Raw genomic sequence first — 13,262 nt, 5'->3', positions numbered from 1 at the left:
CCTAATGAAGTATGAATTCAATGAAATATAAAACGACTTCACATTGAAAGTTAAAGCTGCTACGAGGAGTTTTGGACTTTTGTTACTTTACACATCTCAATGGATAAAAGCAGTAGTGTTAAGAACGATTTCATTTCTCATAAGCATTGCCTTGCATTGTAAGATCTGCATTCACCCTCTGGTAGTTTGTGTATTTGTTTTGAAGGGAAAAGTTGGAGATGTAGTGTTTGCAAGATGTGCAGTGATGACGTAATGCATTTCTAATTGTGACCATGTATCCCGTCTGTGTGCCTTTAATCGTTTTGTCAGATTTCCGCAGGGAATCTGACCCAGAGGCTGGCACTTAGGAATGATGATACAGCAATATTGATTTTCTTGTTGATGTTCTCATTTGCTTGTGTCGGTGATATCGAGGCATCACATTTGGATTTGTGGCTGATAAATAATCAGGTAACGACTCTGTGTAGCAGCTTTAAACGTGAACAACCTATTGTTTATCCATTGCTATTTCTGTGTCCCTATCTCTTCAGCTCCCCCGACCATCAAGGGCCCTGCTGAGACCACTGAGGTGGAGGTGGTGCTGGGTTTCTCCACAGTCCTACCCTGCAATGTGGAGGGTTCTCCCTTACCCAGTATCACCTGGCTGAAGGACAACCAGCCCATTGTGTCCAGTGCCCAGCTGACCTACACCCATGGTGGGCAGGCTCTACGGTTAGGGTCAGCACAGGGAGACAGTGCCGGCCTCTACACCTGCCGGGCCACTAACCCAGCTGGCACTGCTCTCAAACACTATTCCCTTCAAGTCCTGGGTAAGAGAGGTGCCACAGACGAGCATTGTCATTTATAACGTCTTTATGCATGCTCAATAATCCAAGTAAAGAAATCACAGAAAGGCGAATCGGTTCATGTGGACACAATGTTTCTCCCAATAAACATTGTGTCCAAATGAACCGATTCATCTAGATACAACGTTTATTGGGAGAAAAGTTTAATCACTCATCTAAGTGACCTCTTCAGTCTAAAATGGTCAACAAGGTCCTGGGTTCGAACCCCGGGGTTGTCCAACCTTGGGGGTCATCCCAGGTCGTCCTCTGTGTGGAGTTTGCATGTTCTTCCCGTGTCTGCGGTGGGTTTCCTCTGGGTGCTCTGGTTTCCCCCACCATCAAAAAAGACATGCATGTTAGGGTTAATACTCCTGTCTGTGCCCCTGACCGAGGCATGGCAAGATGAACTGGAGTTGGTCCCCGGGCGGCCACAGCGGCTCCCACTGCTCCTAGCTACACAGCTTGGATGGGTTAAATGCAGAGCATGAATTTCCCCATGGAGATTAATAAAGTATATCAAAATCAAACCAGCGTTCCTCCGCATCAAGGATGTGCACATCCTCATCCTTGAAAGAGTGGCCACTAGCCTGTAGATGGGTGTAGACTGCGGAGTCCTGGCCTGACATGTTAGCTCCTCTGTGTTCTCCCAATAAATGTTGTGTCCAGATGAAGTGATTCACCTAACTGTGTCATTTATAATGTCCATCGCTCAGACAGTAACGTGCTGGAGTCAAACTCTCACTATCTGATTCTTTGTCAGTTCCACCACAAATCGAAGGAGACTCTACATCCCTGAGTTTTGGTAGCCGGGAGGAGAAAGTACGGCTCAACGGTACCTTAACTCTAGCCTGCCTTGCCAAAGGCTTCCCTGAACCCAAGACCCAATGGTTCAAAGATGGACAGGTTGGTGTTTGAGCCTGATAAGTGCTTTCATTTAGTTATTTAGACAACCGCTGACTGCATGAGAGACAGTACGAGACAAAAATGTAGTATAATCTATAGCACATGTTTCCTTGCTTAGTTGCTGAACGGTCACTCTGTCGCGGGTATTCGAGAGAGTGGCCACCTCCTGCACATAGAGGGCGCCATGCTGTCCCATGAAGGGCAGTATACCTGTGTGGTCACCAACACTGCAGGAGAGGACAAGAGAGACTTTCATGTCACCATTCAGGGTGTGTTATCCATCAGTATTTTGTTAAATCAACTTATTTATTCTCCATAGTGGCATTGGGATCACCACTCTGAGCTCGCTCATTTGAAAAAATAAGTAAATCCAACCACACAATAATGACTGAGTATTCATTTTCAATAATTTCATCAAATTACATTATTGAGTGGCTCACTGACATCATACTGTCCGGATAGAAGAATTTTTTGAAGTAAAATTATATTTGAATTTTTGAGACAATGCTGCAGGGAATTATTTAAAATTTAGCTGACCACAGCACTGCTCTGTGGACACATACTGACTTACTAACACACAATGCTTTCATTAGTTCCCCCAGTTTTCCACCGCATGAATAACAGAGAAGCAGCCTGGGGTCTTGGTGAGGAGGATGAAGACCACAATGAAGACATGACGGATAAGAGAGAGGTGGTCCTGGGCCATCCTATCAGTCTGTCCTGTGAGAGTAATGCCATCCCCCCGCCCAAGCTCAGCTGGTACAAAGATGAGCGTCTGCTCACCACCGCTGATGGAGTTGTACTGCTTCCAGGTCAGAGAGACCTCTGGTCTTTACAATGTAAATTTAACAATTTGAATGTGTTGTTGCGGACCATAGATGCATAGATGAACTGACTGTTGTGTGGGGTTGTCCTCATAGGTGGACAGGTGCTGCAGATCCCTCGTGTGCAGGAAGAAGATGCTGGAAAATATACATGTCAGGCTGTCAATGAAGCAGGGGAGGACCGCATGCACTTCGAAGTGGAGGTCCTGGGTAGGCGTGTGCATCTTTCATATGCAGTATAACTTATTATGCATTGTAAGAAGTCGAATAAGATAAAATGTCATTTCTGTAGTGTTTGATTTTTGCCTTTAATTGTCCCAGTCCCACCTGTGATAATGGGGTCCTTGGAGGAGTTTATGGAGGAAATTGGAGCAGTGGTCAACAGTACTGTGGTTCTCCATTGTGATGTGAGAGGATACCCAACACCAGCCATCTCCTGGCTGAGGGATGGGGAGCCAGTGCACACTGACAAACAGTACCACATCAGTGAGGATGGGTCACAACTCAAGGTTAGTCAAAACAGCACAACACTATAATGTGAGGATACTACCCAACACATGTTAAAGACGTGTAATAAGAAACGTACCCTCTCAACTTTCCTTCAGCTTCTCAGTGTTCAGGTACCTGACATGGCTGGGTACCTGTGCGTGGCCAAAAACAAAGTTGGAACGGTGGAGAAACTCTTCAGTCTCACAGTGCAAGGTAGGCTAAACCCAAAAACCTTAAAATGAAGTGGCTACTTACCCTAAGTCAATTTCTCCAGTTCATTGTAAGGGCCAAAATCCTTTCATGGTGGTCTTTTATTCTAGTTTGAAATAAATGTGGCAAACCTGCTACCAAATGTCCTGTAAGTGTGTAAGTAGGCCACTGTCTTGTACCCAAGTGCCTCCCAGGATAAATGGCCAGAAGGAGGAGGAGGTGAGTGTGATCGAGGGCAACATGGTGTCCTTGCTGTGTGACGTCCAGGCCTACCCTCCTCCAGAGATCACCTGGACCAGAGACGGTCAGGTCCTTCAGTTCAGCACTGGTATCCACATTCTCCCAGGTCAGAACAGCACAACTCTAAGCCAAATGTTGTTTTTGTGTTGTGCCAGATAACCTCTAAACATTAATCAGGTTGTAAAGTAATTTCCTTTCTTGTGATTCATTTATTGCTTTCTACAATATGCTTTTACTGTTTTAAACCTGTAGGCGGCCAGATGTTGCAGCTACCCAGAGCCAGAGTGGAAGATTCAGGACAGTATGTTTGCACAGCCACCAACTCCGCTGGCCAGGACCAGAAGAGCATCTTACTTAGTGTTTATGGTGAGAAAGCCCCCACTGATGCCGTCTGTGTGATTCAACAACATTCACAGATGGCCAAATCCCAAAACCCTTCCTTCGAGAAACTCTCCTCTTCTAATGAGCAGCTCATACCTGAAGGCAATGCATCAACTATGTTTGTTTGTTCCACAAACCAGCAGGTAACAGTGGATTCAATCATAGCTATTAAAAATGAGTCATTCTGAGGGCATGTCTCCATCTTATCTGCCAAAAATACAGTCCTGCCTTCCCTGAAGCCCCGACTGGACTCTGAGTCAGAGCTGGTGACCCCTCAGGTGGGCTCCTCTGTCACCCTCCGATGCGAAGCCCAAGGCTTTCCAAAACCTGAAGTCACATGGTATAGAAATGGGTTGCAGCTGGTGCCAGGAAATGGAGTCAAGATGGATCCCCACCAGCTTGAGATTGTGGGAGTACAGGTAAATACCACTAGTTTCATTTTAATGTTAATTTTTGCAGGCTTTGGTATTGTTAAAGATCTCATTAAATTGTTATTATAATTATTTTTTAATCTGTTTCTTTTGCTGGCATCCTTTTGTGGTCCTTAGCTGGCGGACGGAGGTACGTATACCTGCAAAGTGTCCAATATGGCTGGCCAGGTGGACAGGACTTTCAGGCTGACAGTTCACGGTGAGTAATGTCTCTGCTGTGTTTTGACTTGTGCTAACACCAACAATATCTGCCCTCAAATTAAATTATAATCATATAATATATTCATAAAAATCACTTGCACAGTTCCTCCTGTCCTGGATGGGTCTCTCCATGAGTCACTGACCCAGACTCTGGGCTCCCATGTTACTCTGCTGTGTGAGGCTTCAGGGGTCCCTGTTCCCAGCGTCACCTGGCTTAAGGATGGAACTCCTATTGGTGAGAAGCGTGAAAAGGCACGAACGGCAACAACGGAAGTTATAGATAATATAATGAATATGTGTGAGAGCTGCTGTAACTGCATCTGTTTGCTGTCTAGAGAGCAGCCTGCAATGGAAGTGGTCAGTTCGAGGCAACAGACTGGAGCTGGGGCCTCTCACGCTGTCTCATGCCGGGACATACACCTGTTTGGCCAAGAACAGCGAGGGGGAGACACGGAAGGACTACACTCTCACAGTGCAGGGTAATGAAAAGTTATTTACTGATTGAGTAATATGAGGTATATGAATCTCAAGTTCCACTCTACACAACATCCATAAATTAAAAAACAAAAATGTTTTGAGTAATACCTCATTCCGTGTTTCTTTCTCCCATGACACTGGCTTTCAGTATCACCCACCATCCTGGATTCTGGCCACCCGTCCGAGCTGAGTTCTCCGGAGGGGGAGGAGGTGACCCTCACATGCAGGGCAAGTGGAGTCCCCGCACCTCATCTCAGCTGGCTGAAGGATGGAGTGACTCTAGAGGGATCAGACACTCAGCATATCGAGTAAGTCTCCTTCTTTCACACCCGCCACTTTCTGACTTGCTAGTAAATGAACTTCAGAACTTATGTATCTCGCCTTACCTAACCCGACTTCTTTTATTGCCATTTATAGTAAAATGAAATGTTGCTCTATCTCCTGTTTACATTTTTATCGACTGATATTGCGCGAGTCTGTTTATCTACTAATCTGCGTTTCATCAAGGACCACCGAGGTCTGCTGCTGTATTTGTCTACTGTTGCTAAGATGCGCTGGTCAGGTTTTTTTTTAGAATTTTCCCCCTGTCTCCCCCCATTTGTACTTGGCTAATTACCCCACTCTTCTGAGCCATCCCGGTCGCTGCGCCACCCCCTCTGTTGATCCGGGGGGCGGGGGGGGCTGCAGCCTACCACATGCCTCCTCCGATACATGTGAAGTTGCCAGCTGCTTCTCCAGGGGGACGTAGCACATGGAAGGATCACGCTTTTCCCCCCAGTTCCCTCTAACCCCCAAACAGGTGCCCCGACCGACCAGAGGAGGTGCTAGTGCAGCGACCAGGACACACACCCACATCTGGCTTCCCACCCGCAGACACAGCCAATTGTCAAGTCAAGTCAATTTTATTTGTATAGCCTAGTATCACAAATTACAAATTTGCCTCAAGGGGCAACACAACATCCTGTCCTTAGACCCTCGCATTGGATACGAAAATTGTGTCTGAAGGGACGCCCAACCAAGCCGGAGGTAACACGGGGATTCGACCCAGCGATCCCCGTGTTGGTAGGCAACGAAATAGACCGCCCCACCACCCGCACTCGCCCAACCTGTTACCAGAGCCAATCCGCCCCACCCGACCTGCTAAAATATGCGTTAATTAACCACCCAAACCTGACCTGACTCAAAACCCTCGAAATTTAGCCTAGGCTACAGCAAAGTGAGCAGTGTTGCAGTATTTCATTTTTGGGCTGTTTGCCCGGCATAACGCACCGATTGCAAGGCATGGCCTATCAGAGTTGCCAACCATGGCCGGAGTGAGATTTTGCGCCACGTGTGTGTGCTCTCGTTCACTGGTTTCATTTTTCTCTCTATTGTACACTTGACGTCGGACAGCTTATGTAAGCTAGCTAGCTGGCTGTTTACAGAGCATTTGTTCAACATGGAGATAAGCATCGCACACCAGTCAGAGAGTAATTTAAGATGCATCGCCATGGAAACACATAAAAAGACCCAGTTTTCGAATACTCGGCTGTCTTCGGGAGTCAATGTCGTTCGCATGGCGTTTTGGCATGAGATTTGTCTTGGTGATGCGAGAGTGTGAGACAGAGCCCGGGAGTGTGAGACTCATCCCAGATGCGTGAGAGCTGGAAACCACGTGTATATCTCAGCCTAATAGCGTCTGGGTCCAGCCTACTAAATAAACAGACAGATTGTCCCAAACGGTATTCTTTATTGTTGAATAGCAACAAAACAAGTACCCTGTCATTAAAGACACGAACTGTGTCTCTCTTTCTCTCTCGCACGCACGCAAGCGCACACATTCAAGCCTCTTCTTTGTGACAATAAAAAAGGGTTTTGGTGGTGTAAACAATAGCTACGGTTACCATCTAGGGAAAAACTGGTAAGGTGAGGCCTCAACACTCTGAAACACATGCACTGACCACAACTGTAAAATGATGATGAACAAGCTGCTTGTGCTCTGAGTATGTTTGAAAGAGAGACAGACAGACAGACAGACAGTGACAGAGACAGACAGACAGACAGACAGACAGACAGACAGACAGAGAGCGACTGACAGACAGACAGAGAGAGCGAGAGAGACAGCGACAGACAGACAGAATGAGAGAGAGACAGATAGAGAGAGAGACAGGCAGACAGAGATCAACAGACAGACGGACAGAGTGAGAGCCAGAGAGAGACAGAGAGAAGGAGACAGACAGAGAGAGAGAGAGAGAGAGAGAGAGAGAGACAGACAGACAGACAGATATACAGTGACAGAGACAGACAGACAGACAGACAGACAGACAGACAGAGAGCGACTGACAGACAGACAGAGAGAGCGAGAGAGACAGCGACAGACAGACAGAATGAGAGAGAGACAGATAGAGAGAGAGACAGGCAGACAGAGATCAACAGACAGACGGACAGAGTGAGAGCCAGAGAGAGACAGGCAGAGAGACAGAGAGAAGGAGACAGAGAGAGAGAGAGAGAGAGACAGACAGAGACAGACAGAGAGACAGACAGAGAGACAGATATACACTTAAATGCACTTAAATACAAGCCCAACAAATACATTGCACTTTTAAAGCTCTGAAAACCCAAGAACTGAACCCCGAAAAGAGTCCCCTGAAGCAGCTGGCTCTGAGACTCACTAACCCTTTAACAAATACGAAGACCAACCAACCTCAGGCCAGCACCGCATTCCAAACCAACATGAGGATAAATCAAACCAACGTGAGGATAAATCAAACCAACATGAGGATAAATCAGACTATAAAACAAAGCAAGAACAATTATTTGAAACATTGGAACGCTGAAATCAAAAACTCAAAACAAACTGTGATCTGGAAGAATACCTCTTAACTGTCAGAGACAGGAAGCAGCGACAGATCCTCACCAAATACAGGCTCAGTGACCACAGTCTCGCCATTGAAAAGGGGAGACACAAAAAGACGCGGTTGCCAAAAGAGCAACGAACATGTGGTCAGTGCAGGACAGATGAGGTGGAGACAGAGGGGCACTTCCTCCTTAAATGTGACAAATTTGAGCTTTTGTCGGGCTTTTGTCAAGGAACTGGAACATGTGACTCCAGAGTAGCAGGAAATGGACGACGCAGGTAAGCTGCGGGTGGTCCTGGGAGGGGGGCCAGCGGCGAGCATTGCAGCAAGATTTATATTTTCCTGCCACAACCTGAGAGACAGTGGGGGACGGCACCTATTGCTACTGTTGTTGTTTAATATCATAATCATTGTTGTTGTTGCTGTTATTATTATAATCATTGTTGTGTTGTGTCGTTTTTGTTTTACATGCTTTGGCAATATGTACACAAACGTATGTCATGCCAATAAAGCACATATTGAATTGAATTGAATTGAGTATAGAGAGACAGAGACAGACAGAGAGCAAGAGAGAGACAGACAGACAGACAGACAGAGCCAGAGAGAAAGCAACAGACAGACAGCGAGAGAGAGACAGGCAGACAGACAGAGAGAGTGAGAGAGAGACAGACAGACAGAGGGACAGAGACAGAGAGAGAGACAGACAGACAAACAGACAGAGAGAGAGCGATAGACAGAGAGACAGACAGACAGACAGAGCGAGAGAGAAAGCGACAGACAGACAGCGAGAGAGAGACAGGCAGACAGACAGAGAGAGTGAGAGAGAGACAGACAGACAGAAGGACAGAGACAGACAGACAAACGGACAGAGAGACAGACAGACAGAGAGACAGACAGACAGAGCGAGAGAGAAAGCGACAGACAGACAGCAAGAGAGAGACAGGCAGACAGACAGAGAGAGTGAGAGAGAGACAGACAGACAGAGGGACAGAGACAGACAGAGAGACAGACAGACAAACAGACAGAGAGAGAGCGATAGACAGAGAGAGACAGACAGATGGGGGGGGCAGGTAGACTAGTGATGCACAGCCTATTGCACGCAATGTTTCTGTAACTTAGAGTGCTGCTTTGTCACTTTTTGACCAACCCGCCTGACCCACGGGTCAACCCACGGACCCACGGATCCCGCTAGAGTTACTGTTATTGCACATTGTAACGGGTTGCACACAACATATGCTGAACCTTATCGCACTGCGGTTGCTTGTTGGACTGTGAAGGCAAAAAGCATGTATGATTTCAAATGTACCTGTTACATAAACTCTTGAATCCAGTGCGTGATCGCTGGAGTAAGCTGAGTGTGATTTGAATCCAGTGCATGATCGCTGGAGTAAGCTGAGTGTGATTTGAATCCAGTGCATGATCCTGGAGTAAGCTGAGTGTGATTTGAATCCAGTGCATGATCCTGGAGTAAGCTGAGTGTGATTTGAATCCAGTGCATGATTCTGGAGTAAGCTGAGTGTGATTTGAATCGAGTGCATGATCTTGGAGTAAGCTGAGTGTGATTTGAATCCAGTGCATGATCGCTGGAGTAAGCTGAGTGTGATTTGAATCCAGTGCATGATCGCTGGAGTAAGCTGAGTGTGATTTGAATCCAGTGAATGATCTTTGAGTAAGCTGAGTGTGATTTGAATCCGGTGCATGATCGCTGGAGTAAGCTGAGTGTGATTTGAATCCAGTGCATGATCCTGGAGTAAGCTGAGTGTGATTTGAATCCAGCGCATGATCCTGGAGTAAACTGAGTGTGATTTGAATCCAGTGCGTGATCCTGGAGTAAGCTGAGTGTGATTGAATCCAGTGCATGATCCTGGAGTAAGCTGAGTGTGATTTGAATCCAGCATGTGATTGCTTGAGTAAGCTGAGTGTGATTTGAATTCAGCGCGTGATCGCTGGAGTAAGCAGAGTGTGATTTGTTTTGAACGTTGGGCAGTATCACCCCAGATGGCAGCACGTTAACCTTACTGAGGCTGACGCCCGAGGATTCAGGAATATACACCTGTCAGGCCGTCAGCCCCACTGGCCAGGACACCAGAATCTACACCCTCTTTGTACTAGGTCAGTTTTTTATTTGATTTGAATTCTGATTTGAACTTGATTTGAATTCTAATTTAAATGAACTCTGATTTTGATTTGATTGCTATCACTTGATGGCTCTATATCCTCTTTGTACAAGGCCGTTTATTTGACATGAATTCATTTGGGCTGATTTGAATTGATCCCATCTGATTTGATTCGGTGGGCTCGATGGACTTGGTTTGTTTGATTTGACAAGATTCGATTTCGGTTGATTTTGATTGTTTCCTTTTGAATTGATTTGATGCGATGGTTTTGATTTGATTTGACCTTTCACAGTCCCCCCATCTATCTCTGGTGAGACGACCGTACCCAGAGAGGTGCAGACAACGGAGGACAGCGTTGTGACCCTGGAGTGTCAGGCGGCCGGCAGCCCTCCACCCCAGATCAGCTGGCTGAAGAATGGACGACCTCTCCTCCTTTCTCCCCGGTCACGGCTCCTCTCTGGTGACTCTGTGCTCAGGTCAGTTTTGATTTAAGAAAAAAGAAAGGATGATTAACACTGCTCCTTTACCAATCGGAGGATGTTTGCACTGTTGTTCGGATGAGGTGGTGATGATTGTGTCTCCCCCCCCCCTGCCTATAGGATCTCTCCTGTACAGTTGTCTGATTCTGGAGTTTACACGTGCGTGGCCCGCAGTCGCGCCGGTCTCGCTGAGCTCAGCTACGATGTCCAGGTCCAAGGTAAAATCTTAACCCTGCTTTCTTCGTTCAATTTTTATTTTTTTACTGTATTTCAAAGCTGTTTATATGCGGTGTTTTGATCTGATCTGGTACAAGATGTTACCTCTGCTCTTACAAACGGTGCAAAACTTCAACAACACAAAGGTTGAAGCCCATGTGAAGAGATTTGGAGGGACGGGTGGGAACGTAAACGGGCGGCACGGTGGCGCGGTGGTTAGCGCGGTCGCCTCACAGCAAAAAGGTCCCGGGTTCGAGCCTCAGGGTAGTCCAACCTTGGGGATCGTCCCGGGTCGTCCTCTGTGTGGAGTTTGCATGTTCTCCCGTGTCTGTGTGGGGTTCCTCTGGGTGCTCCGGTTTCCTCCCACGGTACAAAGACATATAGGTCAGGTGGATCGGCCGTACTAAATTGTCCGTAGGTGTGAATGTGAGTGTGAGTGTGTGTGTGTGTGTGTGTGTGTGTGTCGGCCCTGTGTGATGGCCTGGCGGCCTGTCCAGGCTGTTGCCCCGCCTGCCGCCCAATGACTGCTGAGATAGGCTGCAGCATCCCTGCGACCCTGAGAGCAGGATAAGTGGTTCGGGGGATGGTGGATGGGTAGGAATGTAGTTGGCACCTTTAACAGATCAGAATTTATGAAGCAAAAATAAACAGGAATACAAAAAATTGTATCGTATCTTTCAAAACCACCGATACAATGTAATTTTACAAAAAAAAGAATCCAACACGGGGCTCACCGGTTCGAATCCCTGTGTTGCCCCCGGCTTGGTCAGGCGTCCCTTCAGACACAACTAGCCGCGTCTGGGGATGGGAAGCCAAATGTGGGTATGTGTCCTGGTCGCTGCACTAGCGCCTCCTCTGATCGGTCGGGGCACCTATTTGGAGGGGAGGGGGAACTGGGGGGCATGGCGTGATCCTCCCACGCGCTACGTTCCCCTGGTGAAACTCCACACTGTCAGGTGAAAAGAAGCAGCTGGCGACTCCACATGTATGGGAGGAGGCATGTGGTAGTCTGCAGCCCTCCCCGGATGGGCGGAGGGGGTGGAGCAGCGACCGGGACGGCTCGGGAGAGTGGGGTAATTGGCCGAGTACAATAGCTTGTTTGCATATGACGCGCGAACTGTAGGTGGAGGGCAGGAAGTGATGTTCTACACAGGAAGCACTATCGCAAACTCTCCAGAACCAAAAGCTGTTGTTGGTAAGGGGCGGAAATACAAGAAATTGACCGAAGAGGCCGGGAAAAAATGGCCTGCGAACACGTCGTCTGCGGTGGCGAGGAGCGGAGCGGGATAAGGCAGTGACCACTTCCAGTTTCACGCGGCGGTGTTTATGTAGCTTAATGTCCCCTTACTTTGTAACGCTGAAGTTGTTTTTCTTTGCGTTCCCTCCATCTCGTCCGTTCTGCTTTTCACTCCCCGACCTCCATCTGAGTCTCGCGCGTCACCAGAATCACGTGACTGCAAACAAGCTGTTGGGGAGGAAAAAAGAGTACATTGATTAAAGACCAATATAAAGACAGATGAAGTATTTTGACGAGAGTAGAATAGCAGAAATAATAAGTTAAAGGCATGCTTATTTCATGCAATATATTTTAATGTCCTCTGTGAAACTAAAAACAGCGCCACCTTCTGATTATTTAGTGGGAACCCAAAGAGAAACAGACAAGTTAATGTCTTCATGAACTGATGTAGTTTTATATGTTCTGAGTCTAAACATAAATGATGACCTGAAGGAGATGATTGTCTCTTCCAAATTGACATTTCGAAAAGGACATTTTGTCATTAAAAGCTGTGTGTGTGTGTGTGTGTGTGTGTATGTGTGTGTGTGTGTGTGTGTGTGTGTGTGTGTGTGTGTGTGTGTGTCTTGTTCCACAGTGCCTCCAGGTGTGGATCACGTTGAACCAGTTGAGCCGGTCACTGTGGTCCAAGGGTCCTTGGTGACATTGACCTGTGAGGCGCGGGGCGTGCCCCCTCCCACGCTGACCTGGATGAAGGAGGGCCAGCCGCTTTCCCTGCACCGCAACCTCCTGCTGGACGGGCAGGAGACGCGCCTCCAGCTGCCCAACGTGGCGCCGTCAGACGCGGGGCTCTACAGCTGCGTGGCCAGTAACCAGGCCGGAAGCAGCACCAAAAGCTTTAACCTCACCGTGCTAGGTATCGCACAATCATCTGTTTTAGCAACGCTACTGAAGAGGCACTTTCAACACCATGGAAATACTGTTTTTATTCCACTCATTTAAAATGAAAATAAGGCGTCCGGCTTGCGTGGCGTTCTATTCCGTTGCCTACCAAAATGGGGATCGCCGGTTCGAATCCCTGTGTTACCCCCGGCTTGGTCGGGCGTCCCAACAGACACAATTGGCCGTGTTTGCGGGTGGGAAGCCGGATGTGGGTATGTGTCCTGGGCGCTGCACTAGCATCTCCTCTGGTCGGTTGGGGCGGCTGTCGTGGGGGGGGGGGGGTGACTGGAACTGGGGGAATAGCGTGATCCTCCCACGAGCTACGTCCTCCTGGGGAAACTCCTCACTGTCAGGTGAAAAGAAGCGGCTAGCACATGTATCCGAGAAGGTATGTGGTAGTCTGCAGCCCTCCCCAGATCGGCAGAGGGGGGTGGAGCAGTGACCGGGATGGCTCGGA

General features: G+C 47.8%; 1 protein-coding gene across 1 annotated transcript in view; it reads left to right on the top strand.

Moving 5' to 3' along the window:
- The window catches only part of hmcn2 (hemicentin 2), a 67,294-nt gene that overhangs the window by 34,945 nt on the left and 19,087 nt on the right, over positions 1–13,262 (top strand). The window contains exons 31-48 of the mRNA XM_056276068.1: positions 531–809; positions 1,585–1,727; positions 1,846–1,996; positions 2,321–2,539; positions 2,648–2,761; positions 2,873–3,060; positions 3,157–3,253; positions 3,435–3,596; positions 3,743–3,856; positions 4,094–4,290; positions 4,420–4,501; positions 4,607–4,738; positions 4,839–4,982; positions 5,129–5,288; positions 9,805–9,929; positions 10,227–10,410; positions 10,534–10,631; positions 12,501–12,779. Of these exons, the coding sequence (XP_056132043.1) occupies positions 531–809; positions 1,585–1,727; positions 1,846–1,996; positions 2,321–2,539; positions 2,648–2,761; positions 2,873–3,060; positions 3,157–3,253; positions 3,435–3,596; positions 3,743–3,856; positions 4,094–4,290; positions 4,420–4,501; positions 4,607–4,738; positions 4,839–4,982; positions 5,129–5,288; positions 9,805–9,929; positions 10,227–10,410; positions 10,534–10,631; positions 12,501–12,779 (2,868 nt within the window). The remainder of the gene's footprint in view (positions 1–530; positions 810–1,584; positions 1,728–1,845; positions 1,997–2,320; positions 2,540–2,647; positions 2,762–2,872; positions 3,061–3,156; positions 3,254–3,434; positions 3,597–3,742; positions 3,857–4,093; positions 4,291–4,419; positions 4,502–4,606; positions 4,739–4,838; positions 4,983–5,128; positions 5,289–9,804; positions 9,930–10,226; positions 10,411–10,533; positions 10,632–12,500; positions 12,780–13,262) is intronic.

The sequence above is a fragment of the Lampris incognitus genome, chromosome 1 (genome assembly GCF_029633865.1).
Source record: "Lampris incognitus isolate fLamInc1 chromosome 1, fLamInc1.hap2, whole genome shotgun sequence".
Taxonomy (NCBI): domain Eukaryota; kingdom Metazoa; phylum Chordata; class Actinopteri; order Lampriformes; family Lampridae; genus Lampris; species Lampris incognitus.
The sequence above is the reverse complement of the archived record's forward strand: the minus strand, read 5'-3'. Positions and strand labels throughout refer to the sequence as shown.